At 42.6% G+C, this 23,029-nt stretch overlaps 2 protein-coding genes across 2 annotated transcripts in view; one reads left to right on the top strand and one right to left on the bottom strand.

Moving 5' to 3' along the window:
• Positions 1-23,029, top strand: part of SCRN1 (secernin 1) — an 84,231-nt gene that overhangs the window by 56,822 nt on the left and 4,380 nt on the right. The gene's annotated exons all lie outside the window — the stretch shown is intronic.
• The window catches only part of WIPF3 (WAS/WASL interacting protein family member 3), a 77,626-nt gene that overhangs the window by 5,202 nt on the left and 49,395 nt on the right, over positions 1-23,029 (bottom strand). The window contains exons 5-8 of the mRNA XM_021718024.1: positions 22,869-23,027; positions 19,039-19,188; positions 17,857-17,958; positions 6,605-6,681 (exon numbers count right to left, since the gene is read on the bottom strand). Coding sequence (XP_021573699.1) covers positions 6,605-6,681; positions 17,857-17,958; positions 19,039-19,188; positions 22,869-23,027 — 488 coding nt within the window. The remainder of the gene's footprint in view (positions 1-6,604; positions 6,682-17,856; positions 17,959-19,038; positions 19,189-22,868; positions 23,028-23,029) is intronic.

The following is a 23,029-nucleotide window of genomic DNA, read 5'->3' on the forward strand; positions in this document are numbered from 1 at the left end:
GGTGAAATCTTTAGTTTTCTACATATAAGGTCATATAATCTGCAAACAGAGATAATTTTAGTTTTTCCTTTCCAATTTGGATGTCTTTTATTTCTTTTTCTTGCCTAATTGCTCTGACTGGAACTTCTACTACTAGGTTAAATAAAAGTGGTGAAAGTGGATATCCTTGCCTTGTTCCTGATCTCAGAGGAAAAGCTTTCAGTCTTTCATACCATTGAGTATGATGTTCATGGTGGCTTTTTCATATGTATCTTTTATTATGTTGAGGTAGTTTCCTTCTATTCTTAGTTTGTTAAAAGCGTCTGTATCATGAAAGGGCGTTTAAGTCAAATGCTTTTTCTGCATCAGTTGATATGATAATGTGGTTTTTTTCTTCATTCTGTTAGTGTAATATTGATTAGTTTTTGTATATTGAACTATCTTTGCCTTTCAGGGATAAGTCCCACTTGGTCATGGTGTGCAATCCTTTAAATATGCTGCTGGGTTTGGTTTGCTAGTATTATGCTGAAAATGTTTACCTCAATGTTCATAAGGGATAGTGGTCTGTAGTTTTCTTTTCTTGGAGCTTCATTGTTTGGCTTTGGTATTAGGGTAATGCTGGTCTCATAGAATAAGTTAAAAAGTGTTCTCTCCTTTTCATTTTTTAGGGAAAAGTTTGAGAAGGATTGGTGTTAGTTCTTTAAATGTTTGGGAGAATTCACCAGTGAAGCCCTCAGGTCCTGGACTTTCCTTTTTCAGGTTTTTAAAAAAATTTTTTTTATTAAGTTTGAGTTTCACTCAGTTGCCCAGACTGGAGTGCAGTGGCCGCTCTCGGTCACCGCAGCCTCAACCTGCTGGGCTCCAGCGATCCTTCCAACTCAGCCTTCCAAGTAGCTGGAACTACAGGCATGCACTACCATGCCCAGCTAATTTTTTGATTTCTTGTAGAGATGAGGTCTCGCCAAGTTTCCCAGGCAGGTCTCAAACCCGCGGGCTCAGGCAATCCACTCATCTCGGCCTCCCAAAGCGCGGGATTACAGGCTGAGCCACCAAACTGGGCCAGAATTTTTTTTTAAATTCATGGTTCAATCTCCTTACTAGTTATGTCTATTCAAATTTTCTATGTCTTTGTGATTTAGTGTTGGTAGGTTTTGTATTTCTAGGAATTTGTCCATTTCACCTAGGTTATCCAATTTTTTGGCATTCATGGTACTCTCATAATCCTTTATTTTTCCTCCAGTAGAAACAGTAGTAATATTCTTGCTTTCATTTCTGATTTTTGCAGTTTGAGCCTTCTCTATTTTTTATTTGATCTAGCTAAATGTTTGTCAATTTTGTTGATCTTTTCAAAGAACCAACTTTTAGTTTCATTGACTTTCTCTGTTCTTTTCCTTTCTTTTCTTTTTTTTTAAATTTTAACAGGAGCTAACTTTAATCAGTAGTAAAATGGCTTAGATTTTAGCACAAAAAGTAAAATAATTTTAGATGGATATATGATAAAATGTATGCATGGAATTTTTTTTGCAAGACAAAAATTTTATTTATTTATTTTATTTATTATAAAGATGTGGGGTACAATTCAGGGTTAGGTATACAAATGTTGATTATGCAGGTACCCTTGTTGATGAGGTATGCCCTCTCTCCCCTAGCAGTTTTCCTCAACTGCCAATCTCACTCCCCCGCCCTTGACAGTTTCCCACTACTGCCCATCCCTTTCTTATAGTATTATAATTGTTCAAGGTTCACTTATGAGAACATATGGTACTCTGGTCTCTGTTCTTTTTCTATTCTCTGTTTCACTGATCTCTGCTCTAATCTTTATTCCCTTCCTTCTGCTAGCTTTGGGTTTAGTTTGTTTTTCTTTTTTAACTCTTTAAATTGTAAAGTTAGATTTCAGATATGATTAATGTAAACATTTACAGCTATAAATTTTTCCCTTAGCATTATTTTCACAGTGTTCCATTAGATTTGGTATGTTGTATTTTCATTTTAATTCATCTTTAAGTATTTTTAAATTTCTCTTCTGATTTTTTTGATCCACTGGTTGTTTACAAGTATACTGTTTAATTTCCACACACATATGAATATTCCAGTTTTACTTCTGTTTTGCATTTCTAGCTTCATCCCACTGAGGTGGGGGAAGATATTTTGTTTGATGTATATTCTTTTAATGAAATTAAAATTTAGTGACATTTAATTTGTCGCCTACCATATGGTCTATCTTGGAAAATGTCCCACATATACTTGAGAAGCATGTATATACTGTCGTTGGGTAGAGTGTATCATATATGTCTGTCAGTTCTAGTAGTTTTTTTTTTGTTTTTTTTTTGAGTTGGAGTTTCACTCCGTCGCCCAGACTGGAGTGCAGTGGCCGTTCCCAGCCACTGCAGCCTCGACCTGCTGGGCTCTGGCGATCCTTCCACCTCAGCCTTCCGAGAAGCCGGAACTACAGGCATGCGCTACCACGCCCGGCTGATTTTTTGATTTATTGTAGAGATGAGGTCTCGCCAAGTTGCCCAGGCGGATCATGCACCCGCCGGCTCTGGCAATCCACTCACCTCAGCCTCCCAAAGTGCTGGGATTACAGGCTGAGCCACTGAGCCCGGCTCAGTTCTAGTTGTTTTACTGTACTCTATATCTTCTCTCTGGTTGTTTCATTCACTGTTGAGAGTGAGGTATTGAAGTCTCCAGTTATCATAGAACAGTCTCTTTCTCTCTTCAATTTTGTTAGTTTTTGCTTCATATATTTTGGTTTGTTATTAAGTGCATAAATATTTATAATTGTTACATCTTCTTACTGTATTGAACTTCTTATTAATATATAAGGTCCTTCCTTGTCGCTTGTACACTTTTTGACTTAATATCTATTTTATCTGATATTATTGTAGCTACACTATTTTCTTTTGGTTATTATTTGCATGGAATACCTTTTTCCATCTTTTCACTTTCAAATTAGTTGTGTCTTTTGATCCAAAGTGAATTTCTTGTAAACAGTATATAGTTAGGTCATGTGTTTTCATCCACTCTGTCAATCTTTGTCTTTTTATTGAAGAGTTTAATCCATTTATATTTAAAGTAATTATTGACAAGGAGGGATTTACTCTGTCATTTTGCTGCTTCTTTTTTCTTTCTTTCTTTTTTTTTTTTTTTTTTTTTTGGTGGAGATGAGGTATTGCTCTACAGGCCAGGCTGGTCTCAAACTTCTGGCCTCAAGCAATCCTCTTGTCTTGGTCTCCCAAAGTCCTGGGATTACTGGCATAAGCTGCTACTTGTTTTCTGTATAGTGTGTTTGTCCCTCATTTCCTGTATTACTTTCTTTTGTGTTTTGTTGACTTTTTATAGTGAAATGTTCACATTTTTTTCTCATTTCCTTTTGTGTATATTCTATAGCTACTTTCTTTGTGGTTACTATGGTGTCTTAGTCCATTCAGGCTGTTTTAACAAAATATCTTAAACTGGGTAATTTATAAACAACTGAAATTTCTTTCTTTTTTTTTTTTTTGAGTTGGAGTCTCACTCTGTCGCCCAGACTGGAGTGCAGTGGCCGCTCCCGGCCACCACAGCCTGGGCCTGCTGGGCTCTGGTGATCCTTCCGCCTCAGCCTTCCGAGTAGCCGGAATTACAGGCAAGCGCTACCGCACCTGGCTGATTTTTTGATTTATTGTAGAAATGAGGTCTCGCCTACCCAGGCGGGTCTCGAACCCGCGGGCTCAGGCAATCCACTCACCTCAGCCTTCCAAAGGTGCAGGATTACAGGCTGAGCCACCAAGTCCAGCTGAAATTTATTTCTTAAATTTGTATAGGCTGGAAAGTCCAAGATCAAGTCACCAGAAGATTTAGTATCTGGTGAGGGGTTTCTGACTGCTTCATACTAGCCGTGTTCTCATATGGCGGAAGGAGTGAACAAGATCCCTTTAGCTTCTTCTATAAGGGCACTAATCTCATTCATGAGGGCTCCATGGCTTAATCACCTCTCAAAAGGTTCCACCTCTTAATGCTATCACATTGGAGATTAGGTCTCAGCTTTGAATTTTGAGGGACACAACCTACTGGGCCATAGTCAGGCCATAACCTACTGGGATTATATTTAACATCTTAAAGTTGTAACACTATAATTTGAATTTATAGCATCTTAAATTCAGTAACATTAACAAATCTCTGCTTCTTTACAGCTCCATCTCCATCCCTTTTCATTGTTGCTGGTGCAGAATTACATCTTTATATACCGTGTGCTCCAAAACATAAACTAAGAAGTCTTTTAAAAATACTAGTCTCTTAAATTATATAGAATACTAAATAAGTAGTTACAAACTAAAGTCACACTAACAGTCGCCTTTAGATTAATAATTTTTAGATAGAAGTGTTTTAAATCATGTAAAAAATAAAAAGTACAGTTACAAACTGTTGTTATAATATTAGCTTTTATAATTGCCCATGTATTTACTTTTATTGAGATCTTTATTTATTCGTATAGCTTCAAGTTACTGTCTGGTGCCCTTTCATTTAATCTTTCATTTTGTTTATCTGTGAATATTTGAATTTCTTCTTCACTTTTGAAGGATAATTTGTCAGATATTGAATCCTTGGTTGAAAGTTGTTTGTTTGTTTTGCATTTTTCTCTTAGTCCTTTGAATACATGACCTACTACCTTCTGGCTTCTAAAGTTTTTATGAGAAACTTATCAGTAATATTATTGATGATCCCTTGTATGTGACAAGTCACATCTCTCTTGCTGCTTTTAAGATTCTCTCTTTATCTCTGTCTTTTGAAAGTTTGATTTTAGTGTGTCTCAGTGTGGGTTCCTTGAGTTCATCTTACTTACTGTGTTGAACTTATTAGATCTTTATGCCTTTTATCAAATTTGAGAAGTTGTCAGCTATCATATCTTCAAATAGCCGTTTTCTTCCTCTTTCTTTTATCTTCTCTTTCTGGAAATCTCACAGTGAGTATGTTGTTCTGTTTGGTGTTCTTCCACAAGTCTCCCAGTCTTTGTTCACTTTTAACCTTTCTGTGTTTTAGACTCAATAGTTTCAATTGTCACAGCTTAAAATTTGCTGATTCTTTCTTCTGTCTCCTAATATTTGTCTTTTATTCCCTCTAGTGAATTTTTCATTTCAGTTGTATTTTTCATCTGCAGAATTACTTTTGTTCTTTTTCTCTTTATTGTTATTTCCATTTTTTCATATACCATTTTCTTGATCTTTTCACATTTTCCTGTAGTTCTGGAGAACTATTGCTGTTGTCTGTATCTGATCCAAAAATTGGTCTGAGTTGTAACCTTAAAGTTGTCTCAGTTTTTTCCTGAGCCTGTGTCTTTCTCTGGGCATACATGGTTATTTTCTAAGTTTCCCCATATATGTAGTTGTGTTTGAATGTCCTAGTCTTTAATGTTGGGCTCCCAAAAGGGAGAAAAAAATGGAGGATGAATAAAAAAAGATACCAGTTCTTTTAATTCCCTGAAGGTCACTTCAGCCAAAGCAGGAGGGACTTGCAATAATGGGAGAAGTATAACAATGGCAGCCTCTTTATTTGCACTTCTGTGCAAACGAGTGATCAGAGAAAAGATTCCCAACATTTGGAGAGCAGGGTTGTTTCTCTTCTCAGAGTCCTCTCTGCCTATTAACAAGTTTATGTATACTCGTATAGTCTTTTGTCTTCTTTTTTCCTATGTATTTAAACTTCTTCCTTAACTACAGTCATACGCCCAGTTTTGAACTAGTGATCATCTGAGATAGTTACTGCAACTCTTGGATTAGCCATGGTTAGACAAGGGGAATGCTTGTCAGCTAGAGGGAGTAACTCCTCCTCTGAGAAACTCATCCTAGCTTCCAGGAACCTAGTCCCTTCCTTCTCAGATCACTTTCCTTGATTCATACAGCTTCAGAATGGCTTAGTTTAACAGTAGGCCACCTTGTTGTCTGTCACATAGAACTCTGAAACAGGAAGAAGCCAGAGTTGGACTGAATACATGTTTTCAAATAAACAAAGAACTTTTAAAGATGAGATCTTGTCATGTGCAGTGGGAGATGTCATCTCTGCCCAGGTTAGTAAACTCTTCTACTCAAGTTGCCCTGGGCAAGTAAGAGAGTTTCTGCAGACTGGTTCATCACACAGGAAATACCTGCCTTCCCTTCTAGCTTTGTCAATTTCCTATAGCCACCAGGATTTGAATTATGGTCATTTAACTACAATCAACTGTCATATCAACGGGGGAAAACTCCAAGGGTGCTGAAATAAATCATGTATGTATTCTAGAGGTGAGAGAGACACTGAATATTTTTTATAAGAATTATACTGTTTTTCTCACAGGCCATAAAAACCAAGGAAAAATAGGGAGTGATCAAGATGATTGTTGCAGAATGATCCCAAAGGGGTTCCGAGTTGCTAAGCTTACTTCTATATATGGTGGTGATTTCAGCAAAGACCCCTTTTTTTCACCCTTCAGATTTTGAAATTGTGAGTGTTTCATTCTGACTCAAAACAAAGGTACTCTAAATGGCTTTCCTTGAAAAAAAGGAGCCTGAGGAAATGTGGAGCTGTTAATGAGAATGTGTACTCCCTCCATTTTTGTGCTCCCTGAGGAGATTTCCTGGTTTTACATTCAGAGACGTGAGGGATGTGTTACCTGGGAATTTCTGCCTTTAATGTCATCAGAGCTCTGCCCTGCTGCCTCGGCCTGGAGCCAGGGACCGGGTGTACGGCCTGAAAGAAACAAGAACAAGAAACAAGAACGGTCTCACCATCTGTTGGTGCTTCATGGAGAAACATTCACTAAATCAGCACTTAAAGCAACGGCAAAGGAATCAAGGGTAACATGAGTCCATCAACCTGAAACCTTCAGGCTCCTGGCCCTAGACTGTGTGTTTCCACCCTTGTCTTCTATGTCACAGACTGTAGTTGCAGAAGGGTCACACCTAATACACTGTGAGGAGAACAAATTATTAAGGTCTGTCATCTAAATGCATGTTAGAGCTTTTTTATTTAAAGCATACCACCATCTCCAGGCATGCTCATCCTAGCTATCATGTGTAATGTATTTAAGCATATTGGTTGGTTAAAAAAGTAAAAGTATCTGCTGATATAAATCCATGGGGATCAAATCATTCTCTAAAGTATATTGTGTTTAAATATTACATAAATTACATATGAATATATTCCCATAGTAAATAATTCAAACAATACAGAAGAAAATAATGGAAAAAAATCTCAAGCTTCTTCTTTGCCTGTCCCCACTCCCAGACAATCTCAGTTCTCTATCCCAGAGTCACCATGGCTCAAAGTTCGGTGTTTATCCCTTTTTTTCCTTTTTCATTTGCTTACATATATCTGCATATATACAGATACCTGGTTTGAATGGGCTACCCAAGTTATAAGTCCACATTACCAGGTGTTCCAGAACTTTCCCTTCAGTTGGATTGAGAATGAATGGTGTCTCCTTTGCTGCATTTGGTACGTGAGACTTTCCTGTTCTGCATCTGTCATGAATTAGGCATGAAATAGCCACATCCCATCTTTCCCAGAACACTTCAGGTTAAAAAGCAACATGGAAAACACAGATGTTTATCACAGATTATAATAGTGAAGCACTGATAACCTGTGTACAACAACATTTTTTAGGTAATATAGGGTTCAGTATTACATGATGAAGTGCTAAGCAGCTGTTTGAAAGTTTACAAAGATTCACTTTGGGGAGATGAAATTGTATGAATAGAATGATCTCAACTATTTTAAAAATGCATTGAAAAATACAAATAACACTAAAATGTTTCCTCCTGGGTGGTGGAATTACCATGAAAAAATATCTCTTAAACAATATTTTTCAAGTTTTCTACAATGAATATATATAAGTCATCTCAAAAGTTTTTTAAAGTAAGGTACATTAAAAAAAAAGAACTGTCATGTAGAAAGGTATCTGGAACTTATAAAACATTAATCAAACAGGCACTGTAATTTTCATTAAAACTTTTTAAAGTGAATGAGTACATTTGTTTTAGAATAAAGATATTATGAAGCAAAAGACATAGGAAGTGCTAGATTTTTAGCCAGTTTAATAACTGAGTAAAAAGTAAAAAGAGACTGATATATAGTCCCTGGTCTAATTCCATGTAAAAAGATAGCCTTGGAAATTTTTGTTCTTAGATTTAAGGAACTTATGTCCACTACAGAAAAACCTTCTAGCCAGGGTTTTGTGACCCTGATTTTATTGACATTTTGTGCTGGATAATTCTCTGCTGTGGGTTGTCCTGTGTGTTTTAGAATGTTTAACAGTGTCCCTGGTCTCTGCTCGTAGATGCCAGTAGCATACTCTTGCTCTATGCCCACGCTCACTTGTAACAACCAAAATACGATTCCAGACATTTCCAAATGTTCCCTGGGGGTAAAATCACCCCTGTTTGGGAACCGCTGGGCAATGAAACAGGCTGCATCACAGGTAAGCAGTTCCCACCAGTTTTTCATGGATAGGACTTGAAACAATAGCAGAAAGGTTAAAGGATAATCAATTTCTTCAAAAACAGGAAGGCAACCTCCTGAGTTTTACTTTAAAAAAAAATTCACTGCTGCTTGAAGTAGTGGCCAGAACTTAATCAGAGTAGTCAGAATGCTTTTAATCCAAATAGTTCCTGAAAGGGTTTTCTCTTATGAGATGCAACTAGATTCAGATTTTTAAAAAGTAAAGCCATTCTGCTGGAGTAGTCCTTCACACGGGCTGTTTTCCTATAGAATGGCATCCCAGAATCATCATAACAGTAGTTTTCAAACGTGTGGTACTGTGACTTCCAGTAAGAGATATTCCTTATATCTCTCCCCAATCTCAAGTACCTACTGCCCTTAAAAGCAGACTGTATGTGACACTGGGCATGGTGACTCATGCCTGTAATTCAGCACTTTGGGAGGTCAAGGTGGGAGGACTGCTTGAGGCCAGGAGTTTGAGACCAGCTTAGACAACATAACAAGACCTTGCCTCTACAAAATAAATACATACATAAATAAAAATAGACAGGCATGGTGGTTCCAGCTACTCGCGAGGCTGAGGTGGAAGGATCGCCTGAGCCCAGGAAGTTGAGGCTGTGGTGAGCTGTGATCATGCCACCATACTCCATCCTGGGCAAGAGTGAGATTCTGACAAAAAAAAAAAGAAAAAAAAAGAAAGACAGACTGTGTGGACATTACTGTTGTCTCCTGTCAACAGATGACTCCTCTTACATCCCATTAATATAGATAGATGTGGTAACAAAAGTGGTTGACCAGACTGCTCAGTACAGAGCAGCTGATATAAAGGACTTCTCTAAACTGTGGGACTTAGAGAAGAAAAGTCTGAGCTTGGGCTGGATGAGCTGAGGCCTGGGGGCCAAGAGTTGGCTTCTCACCTTATTTTTTGTCATTTGTAAACCAAGCAAGTTCTTTATCTTTTTCCAGAAACAGAGATATCTTTGTGTCAGGAAAAAAGGAATCCATTTTGTAGCCAAGCAACAAGATGAATACTGTAGGACTTGGACAATGTCCAGAAAAGATCTGCAAACCTGGCTGGCCGTGGCAGTAGGGTCTCTCTGAGAGTCTCTGTAGAATGCCTACCAGCTCTGGGTGTGAGTCCTGTGAGCTGGGCAAGGAAGGTTGGAAAAAGGCAGACTCCCAAGAGGAGCAGACCTGACTGTTGACTCTGGACCCACATAGTGTGTTTAAGCTCCAGTCCATCTTGGCATTAGAGTGGAGGCAGCAGATGTGGCGCAAAGAGCATTGGACACGGAGCAGAGAACCCGGATCCGAGTCCAGCCCTGCTACCAGCTGTGAACAGGGCAGGCCACTTGACGTCCGCTTTGATTTCTTCAGCGGTACATGAAGCGGTTGGGCTGGGTGACCTCGAAGGCCTTTCCTGCCTACACTGCAGGCTTCTTATAATCTCTAAGTAAAGGAAATAACAGGTTTCATTGGAAATGGTCATTCTGGTATCTGCCAGGTCTAAACCTTAGACATTGTATAGCAAGCCTTTCCCATCATTCCCCACTGTGGCTGTTGCAGTTCACGCTGGCTTGAGAGCCATCCTTCCTCGACTCATCCCTTCCTAGAGAACTGAGCTCAATAGTCCCTGAGAGACATCACTTTATGTACCAAGGGACCTCACTTCTTTCTCCACAGGTGCTCGGACTAGGGGTGGGCTAATCATATTCTCTCTTGCAAGTTTTAACTTGCAAGTTAAAAATTAGTTTTAGTAATTATTAAAAACAATACACATTTATTATAAAATAATAATAAATCAATAATATAATAAAATAATGAACATTTAGTAAAGAAGAAAATGAAAATCACCTAGCATTCCACCATTGAGTGATACTCACTTTTAACATTTTGGTGTACATATTTTTAGTCTCTCCTCTCTATTTGATCAACTACCCCTTTTCTACATAAATAATTTATTTTTTACAAAATTTAGATTTTATGTATTTTTGGTATACATTTTTAGTATTGTTTTAACTTAATAAGGTAATGTAAACATTTCCCCGTGTTACTCAATTATTTTTTTCAGAGACAAGGTTTTGCTCTGTCTCCCAGGCTGGAGTGCAGTGGTACAATTAGCTCACTGTATCCTTGAATACCTGGGCTCAAGTAATTCTCCTACCTCAGCCTCCCAAGTAACTAGGACTGTAGGTATGCCCCACCATGGTTGGCTGATTTTTAATTTTTTTTGATAGAAATGGAGTCTTGCTATGGTTCCCAGGCTGGTCTCAAACTCCTGGCCTCAAGTGATCCTCCCGCCTCAGCTTCCATAAGTGCTGGATTACAGACAGGTGTGCCTGACTCCATGTCACTAAATATTTGAATACACTGTTTTAATAGTGGCATGGCATTCCATTGTGTGCCTCTGTCTTAATTTATTTAACCCCATTGTTGGAGATTTGTGCTATTTCCTAATTTTTTATTGTTCACATAATTTAGCAATGCATGTATGATGAACATTTTAATTTACTGATTCAACAAATATATATGGAGTGTCTGTATGCCTTGCTCCATTCTGGGAGCTGGAGATAAGCAGTAAATAAAAATAGATACCATCCCTGACATTCAGGGCCTTATACTATACTGGGTTAACAGAAAGGCACAAATAATGTCAGGAGGAAATAAATGCTTTGACGATCATTTAAAAACATGTGATCAGAATAAAAAGTGATGAGCAGGAAGAACTTTTATTTTGGTAGGGTGGCCAGAGAAGACCTATATCAGGGTATTGCTATAGACTAAACTGAGTTGTGACCTCCCCAAAGTTCACATGCTGAAGCTTTAACCCCAAATGTGATGGCATTTGGAGATGTGACTTTTGGAAGATGATTAGGTTTAGTGAGGTCGTGAGGGTGGAGCCCTTGTGAGGGGACTAGTGTCCTTATTCTCTCTCTTTCTTAACCATGTGAGCACACAGTGAGAAGGTGGCCCTCTGCAAGCCAGGAAAAGAGCCCTCCCCAGAAACTGAATTTGCTAGCACCTTGATCTTGGACTTCCCAGCCTCTAGAACTGTGAGAAAATAAATTTCTGATGTTTAAGCCACCCAGTCTATGGTATTTTGTTATGGCAGTCTGAGCTGACTTATACAGGTACCATTTGATCAAAGATCCAGAGGAGGTGGGGAGTGAGTCACATGGCTATCTGGGGAAAGTGTCTCACACAGAAGGAACAGCAAATGCCAAGAGCCCAGAGGCAGGAGTGTGCTTTCCCATGCAACTGGCTGTGATGAAGACGGTTTTGCTGGGAACACCAGACTGACATGGCATGCTTGGGTATCTGTCTCCCCTTTCTTCTTCCACCACAATGTGAATTTCTTGGGGGACATGTGAGATACATTTATCTAAGTCTCTCCAGTGGGTAAGAGTCTCAATGAGAATCTGGTGATATAGTGACAATTTAACTCTTTCTACCATCATTATCTTAATAAATATTTGTGATCTATGCCTTTTCCCCCCAAAGATTTCTACTTTTCAATTTCTTTTTATCGTGGTACAATGCACATAAGAGTTACCATTTAGTGACATTTAGTATATTCACAATGTTGTGCAACTATCACTTCTAACTAGTTCGAAAACATTTCCATCACCCCAAATGGAAACCTCATACCATCAGTAGTCACTCACCATCCCCTTCTTCCTTTGTTCCTGGAAACCACTATCTACTTTCTGCCTCTATGGACTTGCCTATTCTCAACAGTTCTTACAAGTGAAATCTTACAACATGTGGCCTTTGTGTCTGCATCCTTTTACTTACAGAATCTTTTCAAGGTTCATTCATGTTGTAGCGTGTATCAGCACTTCATTTCCTTTTACTGTTGAATCATATCCCATTGTCTGGCTATACAACATTTAAAAAAAACTGTTCATTGGTGTTGCCACCTTTTGGCTATTGTGAATAGTGCTGCTGTGAACATTTGTGTACAGTGTTGTTTAAATGCTAGTTTTAAATTCTTTTGCATTTATATCCAGGAGTAGAATTAGTGGTCATATAGTAATTATATGTTTAACTTATTGAGGACCTAGTGAATTTTTAAAACATTAAAAAAAAAAACTAGGCCGGGCTCAGTGACTCAGCCTGTAATCCCAGCACTTTGCGAGGCTGAGGCAAGTGGATTACCTGAGCCCGTGGGTTCGAGACCTGCCTGGGCAACTTGGAGAGACCTCGTCTCTACAATAAATCAAAAACTAGTCGGGTGTGGTAGTGCACACCTGTAGTTCCGGCTACTTGGAAGGCTGAGGTGAAAGGATCACCAAAGCCCAGCAGGTTGAAGCTGCAGTGGCTGGGAGCATGCCACTGCACTCCAGTCTGGGTGACAGAGTGAGACTCCAACTCAAGAAAACAAAAAACAAAAAAAAACTAGACAGAATCATCCTACCGATGAAATAGCTAATACCTGCAGAGTGGAGACAGTGATCTGGCTCGTGGAAGAACTAAGCTTTATGGTGTCTGTGTATTCTGTGCATGTGGTGAGGCAGATGTGTTGGAAAAGGAGAGAAAGCAAGTGAGCAGGAGATCGAGAGTGCTCATGCTCTCACAGAACATGAGAACACACGCATCTGATGGAGCCAACACTGTCTCCCAGACCATGAAGAACGCACATCCCAGGGAGTCAGGTCAGTAGCGAGCTAGAAGAAAACTGTTAAGGGAAAGTGTCATTAGGCACAGCCTTATTCGACTTACACCCACATGGTGATCAAGGTCCTGCACTACCTCACGGGGTGGCAGGAACATGCTCATTTCATTTTGCTAGGAGTCGAAGTTGAAATATGGATGCCACATCAATCTAAAATGATATCTTAATTTTGAAATTGACTTTGCCCTTTCTGGTCTGTAGGATGTCAGTTCATGTGATCGTTTTCTGTTTTTTTCCTAACTGCTCCTTCATATATACCAGGAGATTATTTTTGGTGCACAGGATGCCAATGGCATCCTCTTGACAAGTCATGTGGGGTGTCGGGGTGTAGCTTTCCTTCTATTCTTGGGAGCGAGACAGTGCGCCATAGGCTAAAAATGCAGCTAACTTGATTAGAATTTATTGGATCTGGAGGCTGAAAGACCCCACAGCACATTACTGAGAAAGACTTCACAGCAAGAAGAGATTTTTAAGACTCTGCTTTTCTGGAATGGTTTAGGGCAGATTAGCAAAATATGGTCAGAAGATATAAATATGGCAAATCCTGTTTTTATAAAATAAAGTTTTATCGAGATACAACCATGCCCATTCATTGATGTGTTGTTTATGGCTGCTTTTGTGTTAAATTGGCAGAACTGAGTAGTTGTGACAGAGACCTGCAATCCTTCAAATATTTCTTCTTTCCTTTGGAGGAAACGTGTGCTAACCTCTGGTTAGGGTGGGGGTCACAAACTGAAAAGGCTACAGGGGGCAGGTGGGTATAAGGGAAGGCTGTGAGGTTTGTGGCATGAACGTGGCCAGTCAGCAAACACTGGATCATGGGAAGTAAAGGAGCCTGAATCAGAACTGGCATTCTGTTAAGTGTGCACTTTCCAAGAGCATAGTCATCCCAGTGCTACCCATGAGTATACTGAATTAAATTAAGAAAAACACACTACGTCTTCTTGATATATAACTTAGTAACAGTATAATACAAGGAGTTCCTTATGTCCTCTCAGCTGTCTGTCTGGGTCACCATGGTCAAATTCTATTTATTAAATGTCTCCATGGTCTCTGGGAGGTGCCAACTGACCCCGTTTATTGGCAGATTTTTTTGTTTTTTGAGTTGGAGTCTCACTCTGTCACCCAGACTGGAGTGCAGTGGCCACTCCCGGCCACCACAGCCTCGACCTGCTGGGCTCCGGCGATCTTTCCACCTCAGCCTTCCGAGTAGCCGGAACTATAGGCACGTGCTACCACTCCGGGCTAATTTTTGATTTATTGTAGAGATGAGGTCTCGCCAAGTTGCCCAGGTGGGTCTCGAACCCGTGGGCTCAGGCAATCCACTCACCTCAGCCTCCCAAATCACGGGATTACGGGCTGAGTCACCAAGCCCGGCTTATTGGCAGATTAAATCCTCCTGACCACACAGACTTATTTCAGCCACCCTGGCTGACATTCTATCTTCTCTGGCCTTTGTTTCCATCTCCAAACTAAAGACTGACAAACCTAGTTTCACCCTTGCCCTGACCGCTCAGGTCCAGACCTGAGTCCTCTGTGATCTACCTGCCCCGGGACACTTGCAGTGACTGACAGGAATCTCATCTTTCCCTCCTGAAGCCAGCTCCCCTGCAACTCCTTCCTTTACCTAGGCCCAAGGCAGGTACTTAGGGGACCCTGGCTCCTCCTCTCTCCTTGCTCCTCTCGGGGCCTGGTTACCCAAATCCTGATCACTTGGAGCACCTCCCTCATCCACCCTCCCTCCACTGATTTAGAATAGCTGCATAATGGCTTCCTTGACCCTGGTCTCTACCTCCTCTCATCTAGCCACCGTTATCTGTCTCAACTTACATCGAGTCATGCCCCTTCTCAGAGTTCACCATGGCCAAGGGAAAAAGGACTTGGCCTCGATTCAGACAGATCTGTGTTCAAACTTCCTGGCTCTGGCTTTAGTTTGCTGTGAGGCTTTAGGCGAGTCATTTGACATCTCTGAGCCTCCTTTTCCCTATCTGCAACTCTATGGGTTAAAAATGAATGATAAGGCATATAAATCACTTGGAACAGTGTCAGGCACATATGAGGGTGTCCACAGTAGCATCCACTGTGGTAGTGGAGTGTTTCCATGGACAGTTCTTCCCCTGCTTACAGGCTCAAATTCCAATGTCGCAGAAGGGACAAAGCATCCTTCACTTGGGAAACGCACTTATCTTCCTGTCCCCACATTTGCCTGTGCAGGTACCTCCCCTAGGATGACACTCCAGGGAACTAGCCCTGTGCAGCCTGGCTTCTTCCAGGTGCTCTGAAATCTGGCTGCCTGTTAATGAAGGGCCCTGTGCTCTGCTCCTTCCGTGTTCTCTGCTCTCCCTGCCACACAGAAGGTCCTTGGAGGCAGCTTCTGTGACTGCAGGTTCAGGGGCAACCTCAGTTTCCTGATGTGTGTGCCACCTTACCTAGGGGAGTGAGTGGACCTCTTTCAGGGTGCTGCATTAAGAAGCTCATTGTGGCTGGGCTCGGTGGCTCAGTCTGTAATCCCAGCACTTTGGGAGGCTGAGGTGAGTAAATTGCCTGAGCCCGTGGGTTCAAGACCCACCCGGGCAACTTGTTGAGACCTCATCTCTACAATAAATCAAAAATTAGCCCGGCATGGTAGCATGCGCCTGTAGTTCCGGCTACTTGGAAGTCTGAGGCGGAAGGATCGCCAGAGCCCAGCAGATCGAGGCTGCGGTGGCTGGAAGCGGCCACTGCACTCCAGTCTGGGCAACAGTGAGACTCCAACTCAAAAAATAAAAAAGAAGTCCGTTGTTGTTGAACACCCAAGTCGTGTCCTCCTATAAGAACACAGCCACTTAGGTCTTCGTCTACCTGATTCCTGTAAATACTTCACAAGATGGGAAAGGGGTGTTGCATATTGATACACCCTCCCAACCTAACACCTCTGGTAGCCTGTGTGGTCTTACCCCAGCCAGGCACCTTGTGTCCTGACGCACCATGTGGGACTGACTTGTGGTTCCTACAAGCACCAAGCACTATGGTGCCTTCTCCGGGGTTGGTCCTGTCTGCTTCTACCCCCATGCCCACTGGAGTGCCCTGAGTGCTCTAAACAATCATTGATTTAGACACTCTCATCAGGTCACAGCTAATTTCTCCCACATCTGTCTCAGGAGTGTGCTTGTTTCTTATACTTTGCAGCCTCTGGTGCTAGCAGGGCATTTGTTGCATAATGGGCAATTTATGTGCATTTGTTGAATGAGTCAGAATACAAGAGGACATAGCACCTGTCTTCTGTTGCTGCATCTTCAAGGGCTATTGATAATGGCTTCCTTTAAAGTGCTCCCTCTTTTTTACCTCTCTCTCTTAATTCAGAACAGTGGTATTTACATATTATTCAAAAAGCACACAAGGTCATATCTTCTAAATGTGCAGTCCCACAGGTGGGCAGAGAAAGACCAGCCCAGGCTGATCCTGAAAGGATTTCTACCTGAGCAGAGAGCAGGCTTGAGTCCTCCTGCTCTGCAGGAAGCTGGGTCCTGCAGATGGGACGTCACCAAAGTCCTTCTGAAAGAAGAGAGCCAAAGAGCCTGGTTTTCAATTCCCGGTCATGGGCAAACCCTGGACTCAGATGATTTTACATTTGGGTCCACAGCTGTCTGGGCCTCAGAATGTGGGGTGGGAAGACATCTGACTCTGACCCTAAATTGTTGTCTCTGCTACCATGTTACTGCCCAATTTGATTGGTCCAGCAACAGACAAGAATGGGCTCCTGTTAATTAATGGGCAGGCCAGGCCCTATCTCTCTGCTCTTAAGGCTGAACAGGTAAGCTGAGTCAAGCTAAGGCTTCTTTTGAAGCCTTACCACAAAATGAAATCAGAAGGAGGCAGGCTCTGACTGCACTGTGATTCTCAGCCTTGGCTGTGCGCTGGAATCACCTGTCAGCTTTCAAAAATATCAACACCTAGCCGGGCTCGGTGGCTCAGCCTGTAATCCCGCGCCTTTGGGAGGTTGAGGTGAGTAGATTGCCTGAGCCCGTGGGTTCGAGAGCCGCCTGCGCAGCAAGACCTCATCTCTACAATAAATCAAAAAATCAGCCGGGCGTGTTAGCGCATGCCTATAATTCCGGCTACTTGTTAGGCTGAGGTGGAAGGATTGCCGGAGCCCAGCGGGTCGAGTCTGGGGTGGCCGGGAGTGGCCACTGCACTCCAGTCTGGGCGACAGAGTGAGACTCCAACTCAAAAAAAAAAAAAAAAAAATCAACACCTGGATCTCACCCTAGCTATTCTGATTAGTTGGTCTACATGTAGCTTGGCCTTCAGGATTTGTTAAAGCTTCCTTAAGGTCATGCTGATGTAGCCAAAGTTGAGAACCTCTGACCTGAGGAAATTCTGTTTCGTGGTTTGCCAGAGTTCTGAATTGGAGATTTTCAAGTTCATTCATGCAAAGCTTCTGTATCCCATTTTGCTGTTGTTTTGGGGTGTTTGGTTTCCTCTTCAAAATGCTCCAGGGAGGAGTGGAATGAGTGGTATGTAAATTTAGACATCCAAATCTGAGGCCAACGTTAACCTCAGTCTTCTGTAGAAACTTCTAAATGAACCTTTTGGTATTAGGACAAATAAATGTTCTGAAACTTCCAGAAGTATGTACAGCACTACACCCTTGCATAGTACAGTGACATCATGCATCATCATTCAGACAGTCTGTGACCAATCCTTACACACCAAGCACCTAATTTTGGAGGGTGAGGAAAAGCCAGGAGTCTTATCAAGGTGGTACTTACTTCTGGGGATCTTGCTGGGGTAGATCTTCTGGCATGGTTTATATTCATCCGGAGGGGGAAAGTCTTCCACTGAATGGAATGTGAATTTAGACTCAAAGTCATCTGCACATGTGGGAAATGATAAAGTTTACTCAGATTACTGTCATGACCCAATGTTTGATCATTTCTGGGAGCACACAGGTTACTCTGATGGAATACACTGTTTTCTGTTTGCCTGCTCAGTGCAGGAATTTTTAAGGGCAGGGCCACTCCTAAGACATCTGCCCACCTCTCACGTTTCACTTGTTAGCTGGGATGAAGGGAGGCAGGTAAAGAGGAATCCATAGTTACTGCCCATCACCCACCCCAATGCACCCCAAAACACCCTGGGGAAGCTGCAAAAATGGCAGAAGTGGCACTGGGCTTTCCAGGGTTCGGAGTCAGAGGTTGAGACCCTGGTACCAATAAAGTACCAGTTAAGTCCCAGCAACCAGAAGCACCTACTCAGCTCCTAGGAGGGCCTTGGGAGGAGGGAGAGGTGGGCAGAAAAAAGTCCTCAGTGTGGCTGGTGGGAGAAGCATGGCCTGTGTCCAGTGCAGGACCCAGGCTCCCTAGCACCAACAGCTTCTTCCCTGAGCTCTTGTTGCAGGAGGGGAAGGCTCTTGGACCCTTTCACGGGCTGAGTCCCTGCTTTGTGATCTGGGCCTTGTGTCTGACAGTAGCCCAGCACGCAGAAGGGATCCAAAGATTCTATGGTCTCACTTCGAAGCCCAGGTGACTTTCCTTCCTACCTCCATACTTTTACTCTAATTGTCCTCTGCCTGGTGGGCCTTTCATCCATTCCTTCCCCTAATCCAAGTCACTCTCATCTTTCCAGCTTATGCATCAACTTCTCCATGGGGACACACGCACATACGCGCACACACACATACATACACAGGGTTTAAATGTTGGCTTCTTTTTTCTCTTTCCCTAATCTGATCAGAAGGCTAGAGAGTGAGCCCTGGAACAACCCAGAAAACCTTGGGAGAAACCCTATTTAACAGAACCAGTGGGCTGTTCGGTGCTAGGGCGAGCCCCCTATTCACTGAGAAGCACACGCATGAAAACAACAGCACTGTGGCTGCAAACTCTCCTCTGCAGTGGACCAGGGAAATCACTTTCCTATGAGCAGCCAGCCCAGTGGAGGCACACCCCACTTACCAATGATGTGCAGGTTTCCATTTCGCAGTTGACCTCCAGGCTGCTGTGTTGGGGTCCAGGTTGAGGTCTGCTGGCTCTTGCTTGAAAGCTCTGTGGTGGGCGATCTCGCAGGGGGTGCAGGGGGTGGATTTAGCTTTCCCCCACTGGTCCCTTACAGAGAAGATGATGGTGTATTGAGACACAGGAATGAAGACAATGGATACTATAACCTTACGTGAGAAGTCAGGCATTTAGATCTCTGGATGTGCTATGACACAGTGAGTAAAAAGGGTGGCTTCTGGAGCCAACCTGCTTGGCACTGAATTGCAGCTCTCCCATTGGGATAAGGAACATAGCCTCTTTGTGCCTCAGTTTCCTCCTCTGTAAAGTGGGAATAATAATAGTACACACACCTCCTAGGGTCACTGAGATTAAATGAGTTGATCTAAGTTGAGTGGCATGCAGTAAGACTGATGGTGAAACCCTCATCATCAGAGGGTATAGCCCAAAGAAGGGAATCACTGTAGAGTCACAAGACCAGAAGGGCTGTCTGCAAGTGAGGCCCGGAAGAGGCTAGCAGGAGTTGTCAGGGGCTTCTTCTGCCCTGCGTTTCCACACACACTGGTTCTTTAGCACTGCCAGCCCCTGGTTCTCCTTCCAGTCAGCTGAAACCCTACGTGCCCACCCAGAGCCCAATTACATCCAACCTACTTCCTCAAGTCTTCCCCTGATCACACCTGTGGGAGGCTCACTCTCTCATTGGCAATCATAACCCTCTGTCTTGGCACATCAGCGCAGGTGTTCTACTGCTGCTTATTTTTCCAGTGACATTGCACACATCACCCTGCTTTGTAAAATGATGACAACACACCACTATTATCTGTGTCAAGATTTCAGTCACGACCTCTGACCTCCTTCTCCTCCTCCCAAGTTGTGCTGAAGCAGAAAACACCCTCACTGTATACAAGGACACACCAAGTGTCACATCCAGAGACATCAAAACAGAGGCCAGACAAGCATCCGCTCCTGGCCTGGGGATCACTGCCCTGGAGCAGGTACGGGCACTCCAGTTGTAGCAGGTGCTCAGCCGCCAGCCACCACCCTAGCGTCCCCTCTCCCTTCAGCATCTGCCCATCATCCTTTTTCCTTCTCTGCCTCCTTCCTCTCCCTTTCTGGCCTTTCCTTCCTGGGCGCAGGGATCCACTAGGAATCGACGTGCTCCCACAAGCAGGCAAGCGGGGTAAGGGCTAAAGGGGTTGCTGACCCTCTTCTGGATAAAGAGCTGCCCCTTTGTGCGGGAGGGAAATACCACTGACAGAGCCTAAGTCACATGCAAGCCTTTTGTGTGCATTTTCTCATTTAATATTTCTAATGCTCCTATGTGAAAGGTGTTATTATTATTGCCATATGTCAAATGAAAAAACCAAGATGATTAAGAAAAAGTCCAACTGGTACGAGATTCCATAGGAGTGGGAAGGGAACTGAGAATTTGAACTCAAACCCCTCTGAATCCAAAGCATAGTTTTTCTCACCACACCATGAACATTTAAAAATCACAAATAAGGGCCTTACCAGTATGAATGCTGGCTCTCAGCATGATCAGTCAGCTGAAAGAATGATTAAAACCTTATCTCTTGTGATTAAGAATCTTAAAACTATCTTTGCCCTTTGTACCAGGAATTCCCTTTAAGAAATTTACAAATCTAAAATGTAGACTAAAATTTCTATGACAATATTCCTTGCAACATTATTCATAATAACAAAAAATAGAATCAGCTCAGATATCTCACTAGGAATATAATATACTGATATTGATCAAATTAACATACTTGTAATAAATTTTTAACAATTTGATAAAACTGCTTTTAAAATGATATTAAAAAAGCAGAACACAAAACTGTAAGTGCAAAATGGTGTTAGTCATGTAAACATGTATACATAATGGTGTTAGTCATGTAAACATGTATACATATTCAGGAAAAAAACGAAGGAAACATATCCAAATGGCCATTTTCATCTCTGGATGATTTCAATTTCCCTCTACTTGCTCTACAGTAAGCTTGTATTCTTTTTAGTTCAAGTAAATACATTTAAGAAACTTTCTGCATCAAAAGATTTTTTAAAAGACAAAGAAATGTGTGTATGCACATAAGTATGGATGTGTGTTAAGAGTATGTTTGCATGTGTGGGTGAGTGTGTGTGTATGTGCTGGATGTGGATGTATGTTTATGAGTATGTTCATGTGTTTTTTAGTGTGTTTGTGTGCTGGATGAGTATGTGGCCGTGGATGTGGGTGTGTGTGGACATGTGTTTATGAGTGTGTGCACATTTTGAGTGTGTTTGTTGTGTGTATGACTACGCAGTCATGTGTGTGGCTGTGGATGTGGGTATGTGTGAATGTGTGCTAATGAGTGTGTGCATGTTTTGAGTGTGTGTGCATGGATGAGTGTGCAGCCATGGATGTGGGGATGTATGGACATGTGTTTATGGGTGCGTGCATGTGTTCTGAGTGTGTTTGTGTGCGTGGATGATTATGTGGCTGTGGATGTGGGTGTGCATGGACATGTGTTTATGAGTGTGTGCCTGTGTTTTGAGTGTGTGTGGATAAGTGTGTGTGCATGGACATGGGTGTGTGTGTGGACATATGGATGTGCTTTCCATTCAGATGGTCACTAAAGGTGGATGAAGCCCCACTGCTACAGGGAGCAGGGAAGCCAGTCCTGGGGCATGCACATGCCATTCAAAATTGTCTGTGCTGGATATGTACAGGAATTATTTTTAATATTTGGCTGAAAATATCGACCCTCAGTTTTCACAAGTCAGTGGAGAATTGTGGGAACCAAGGAGAGTACAAACCCAACCTCCAGAGGGCTGGTGACGATTCCCTCTGGGGACCACACTGGAATAACTCACGTCAATATTCTATGGAAAACCCGGTTCTGGAAACAAACCACATGCTCCCCATTCCCACTTCACCCCAGGGAGTAGATTTGGAGTGGGAAGGATGTTGACACACACCCACATCCACGACCACATGCTCATCCATGCACACAAACACACTCAAAAATATGCACACACTCATAAACACACATCCACACACACCCACATCCACAACCACATACTCATTCATGCAAACACACTAAAAAATACGCACACACTCATTAACACACATCCACACACACCCACATCCACGGCCACACACTCATCGACACACACACACTCAAAAAACATATGCACACACTCATAAACACACATCTACACATACCTCAACACACACACACATTCATCCACACACACAAACATACTCCAACACACACATCCATACCTGCACACATGCACATTTACGAAGAAATGACTCTGCTATAAAGCTCACAGTTGTCAGGCCCTGTTCCAAGCACCTTAACATGAGAACTCACTTAATTCTTCTAACAAGCCCAGGAGGTAGGAATGAATGCTATCTACCCCCATTTTACAGATGAGGAGAAGGGAGCACAGAGAGGCTAAGTGGTTGCAAAGGGTCACACAGTTAGTAACAGCAGGGATCAAGGCCAGAACTCCTTGCTTAGCATTTCACATGATTTGGGGCAAGTCTCCGGCCTCCTTTATCCTTGGTTTCCATCTCTAAAATGGATACCTCTAATAATAAGTTCCACACAACGCCAAGGCTGTATTGTGCTCCACGGGGGGCACTGAGTAGCTCTGGCCTAAAATGCAATCCTAAGGTTTGAGGCATCCCAGGGTGTTACCAAGTGGCTCACAGGAGAAGGCCTGTCCCTTGTTCCTGAGCACAGCCACAACTGCTGGCAAGGAATGATCCTCTGATGGTCGCCCTGGGCTCATGGTGCACTTACCTGGGCCCCGGCCGTGCCTCTTCTTCTGCAGAAACGGCTGGGCTCCCGGAGGGGCGGGCGGCGCCGGCAAGACCTGCGCATTGGGTTTCTGCGGCGGGGCCTGGAAGCTGGGGGACTTGGGGGGCAGCGGGGGTGGGGCTTCACTGCTGTTGTTTGCGCCT

Source organism: Carlito syrichta, unplaced genomic scaffold, assembly GCF_000164805.1.
Source record: "Carlito syrichta isolate Samal-C Ts95f unplaced genomic scaffold, Tarsius_syrichta-2.0.1 Scaffold311717, whole genome shotgun sequence".
NCBI classification, from domain to species: Eukaryota; Metazoa; Chordata; class Mammalia; order Primates; family Tarsiidae; genus Carlito; species Carlito syrichta.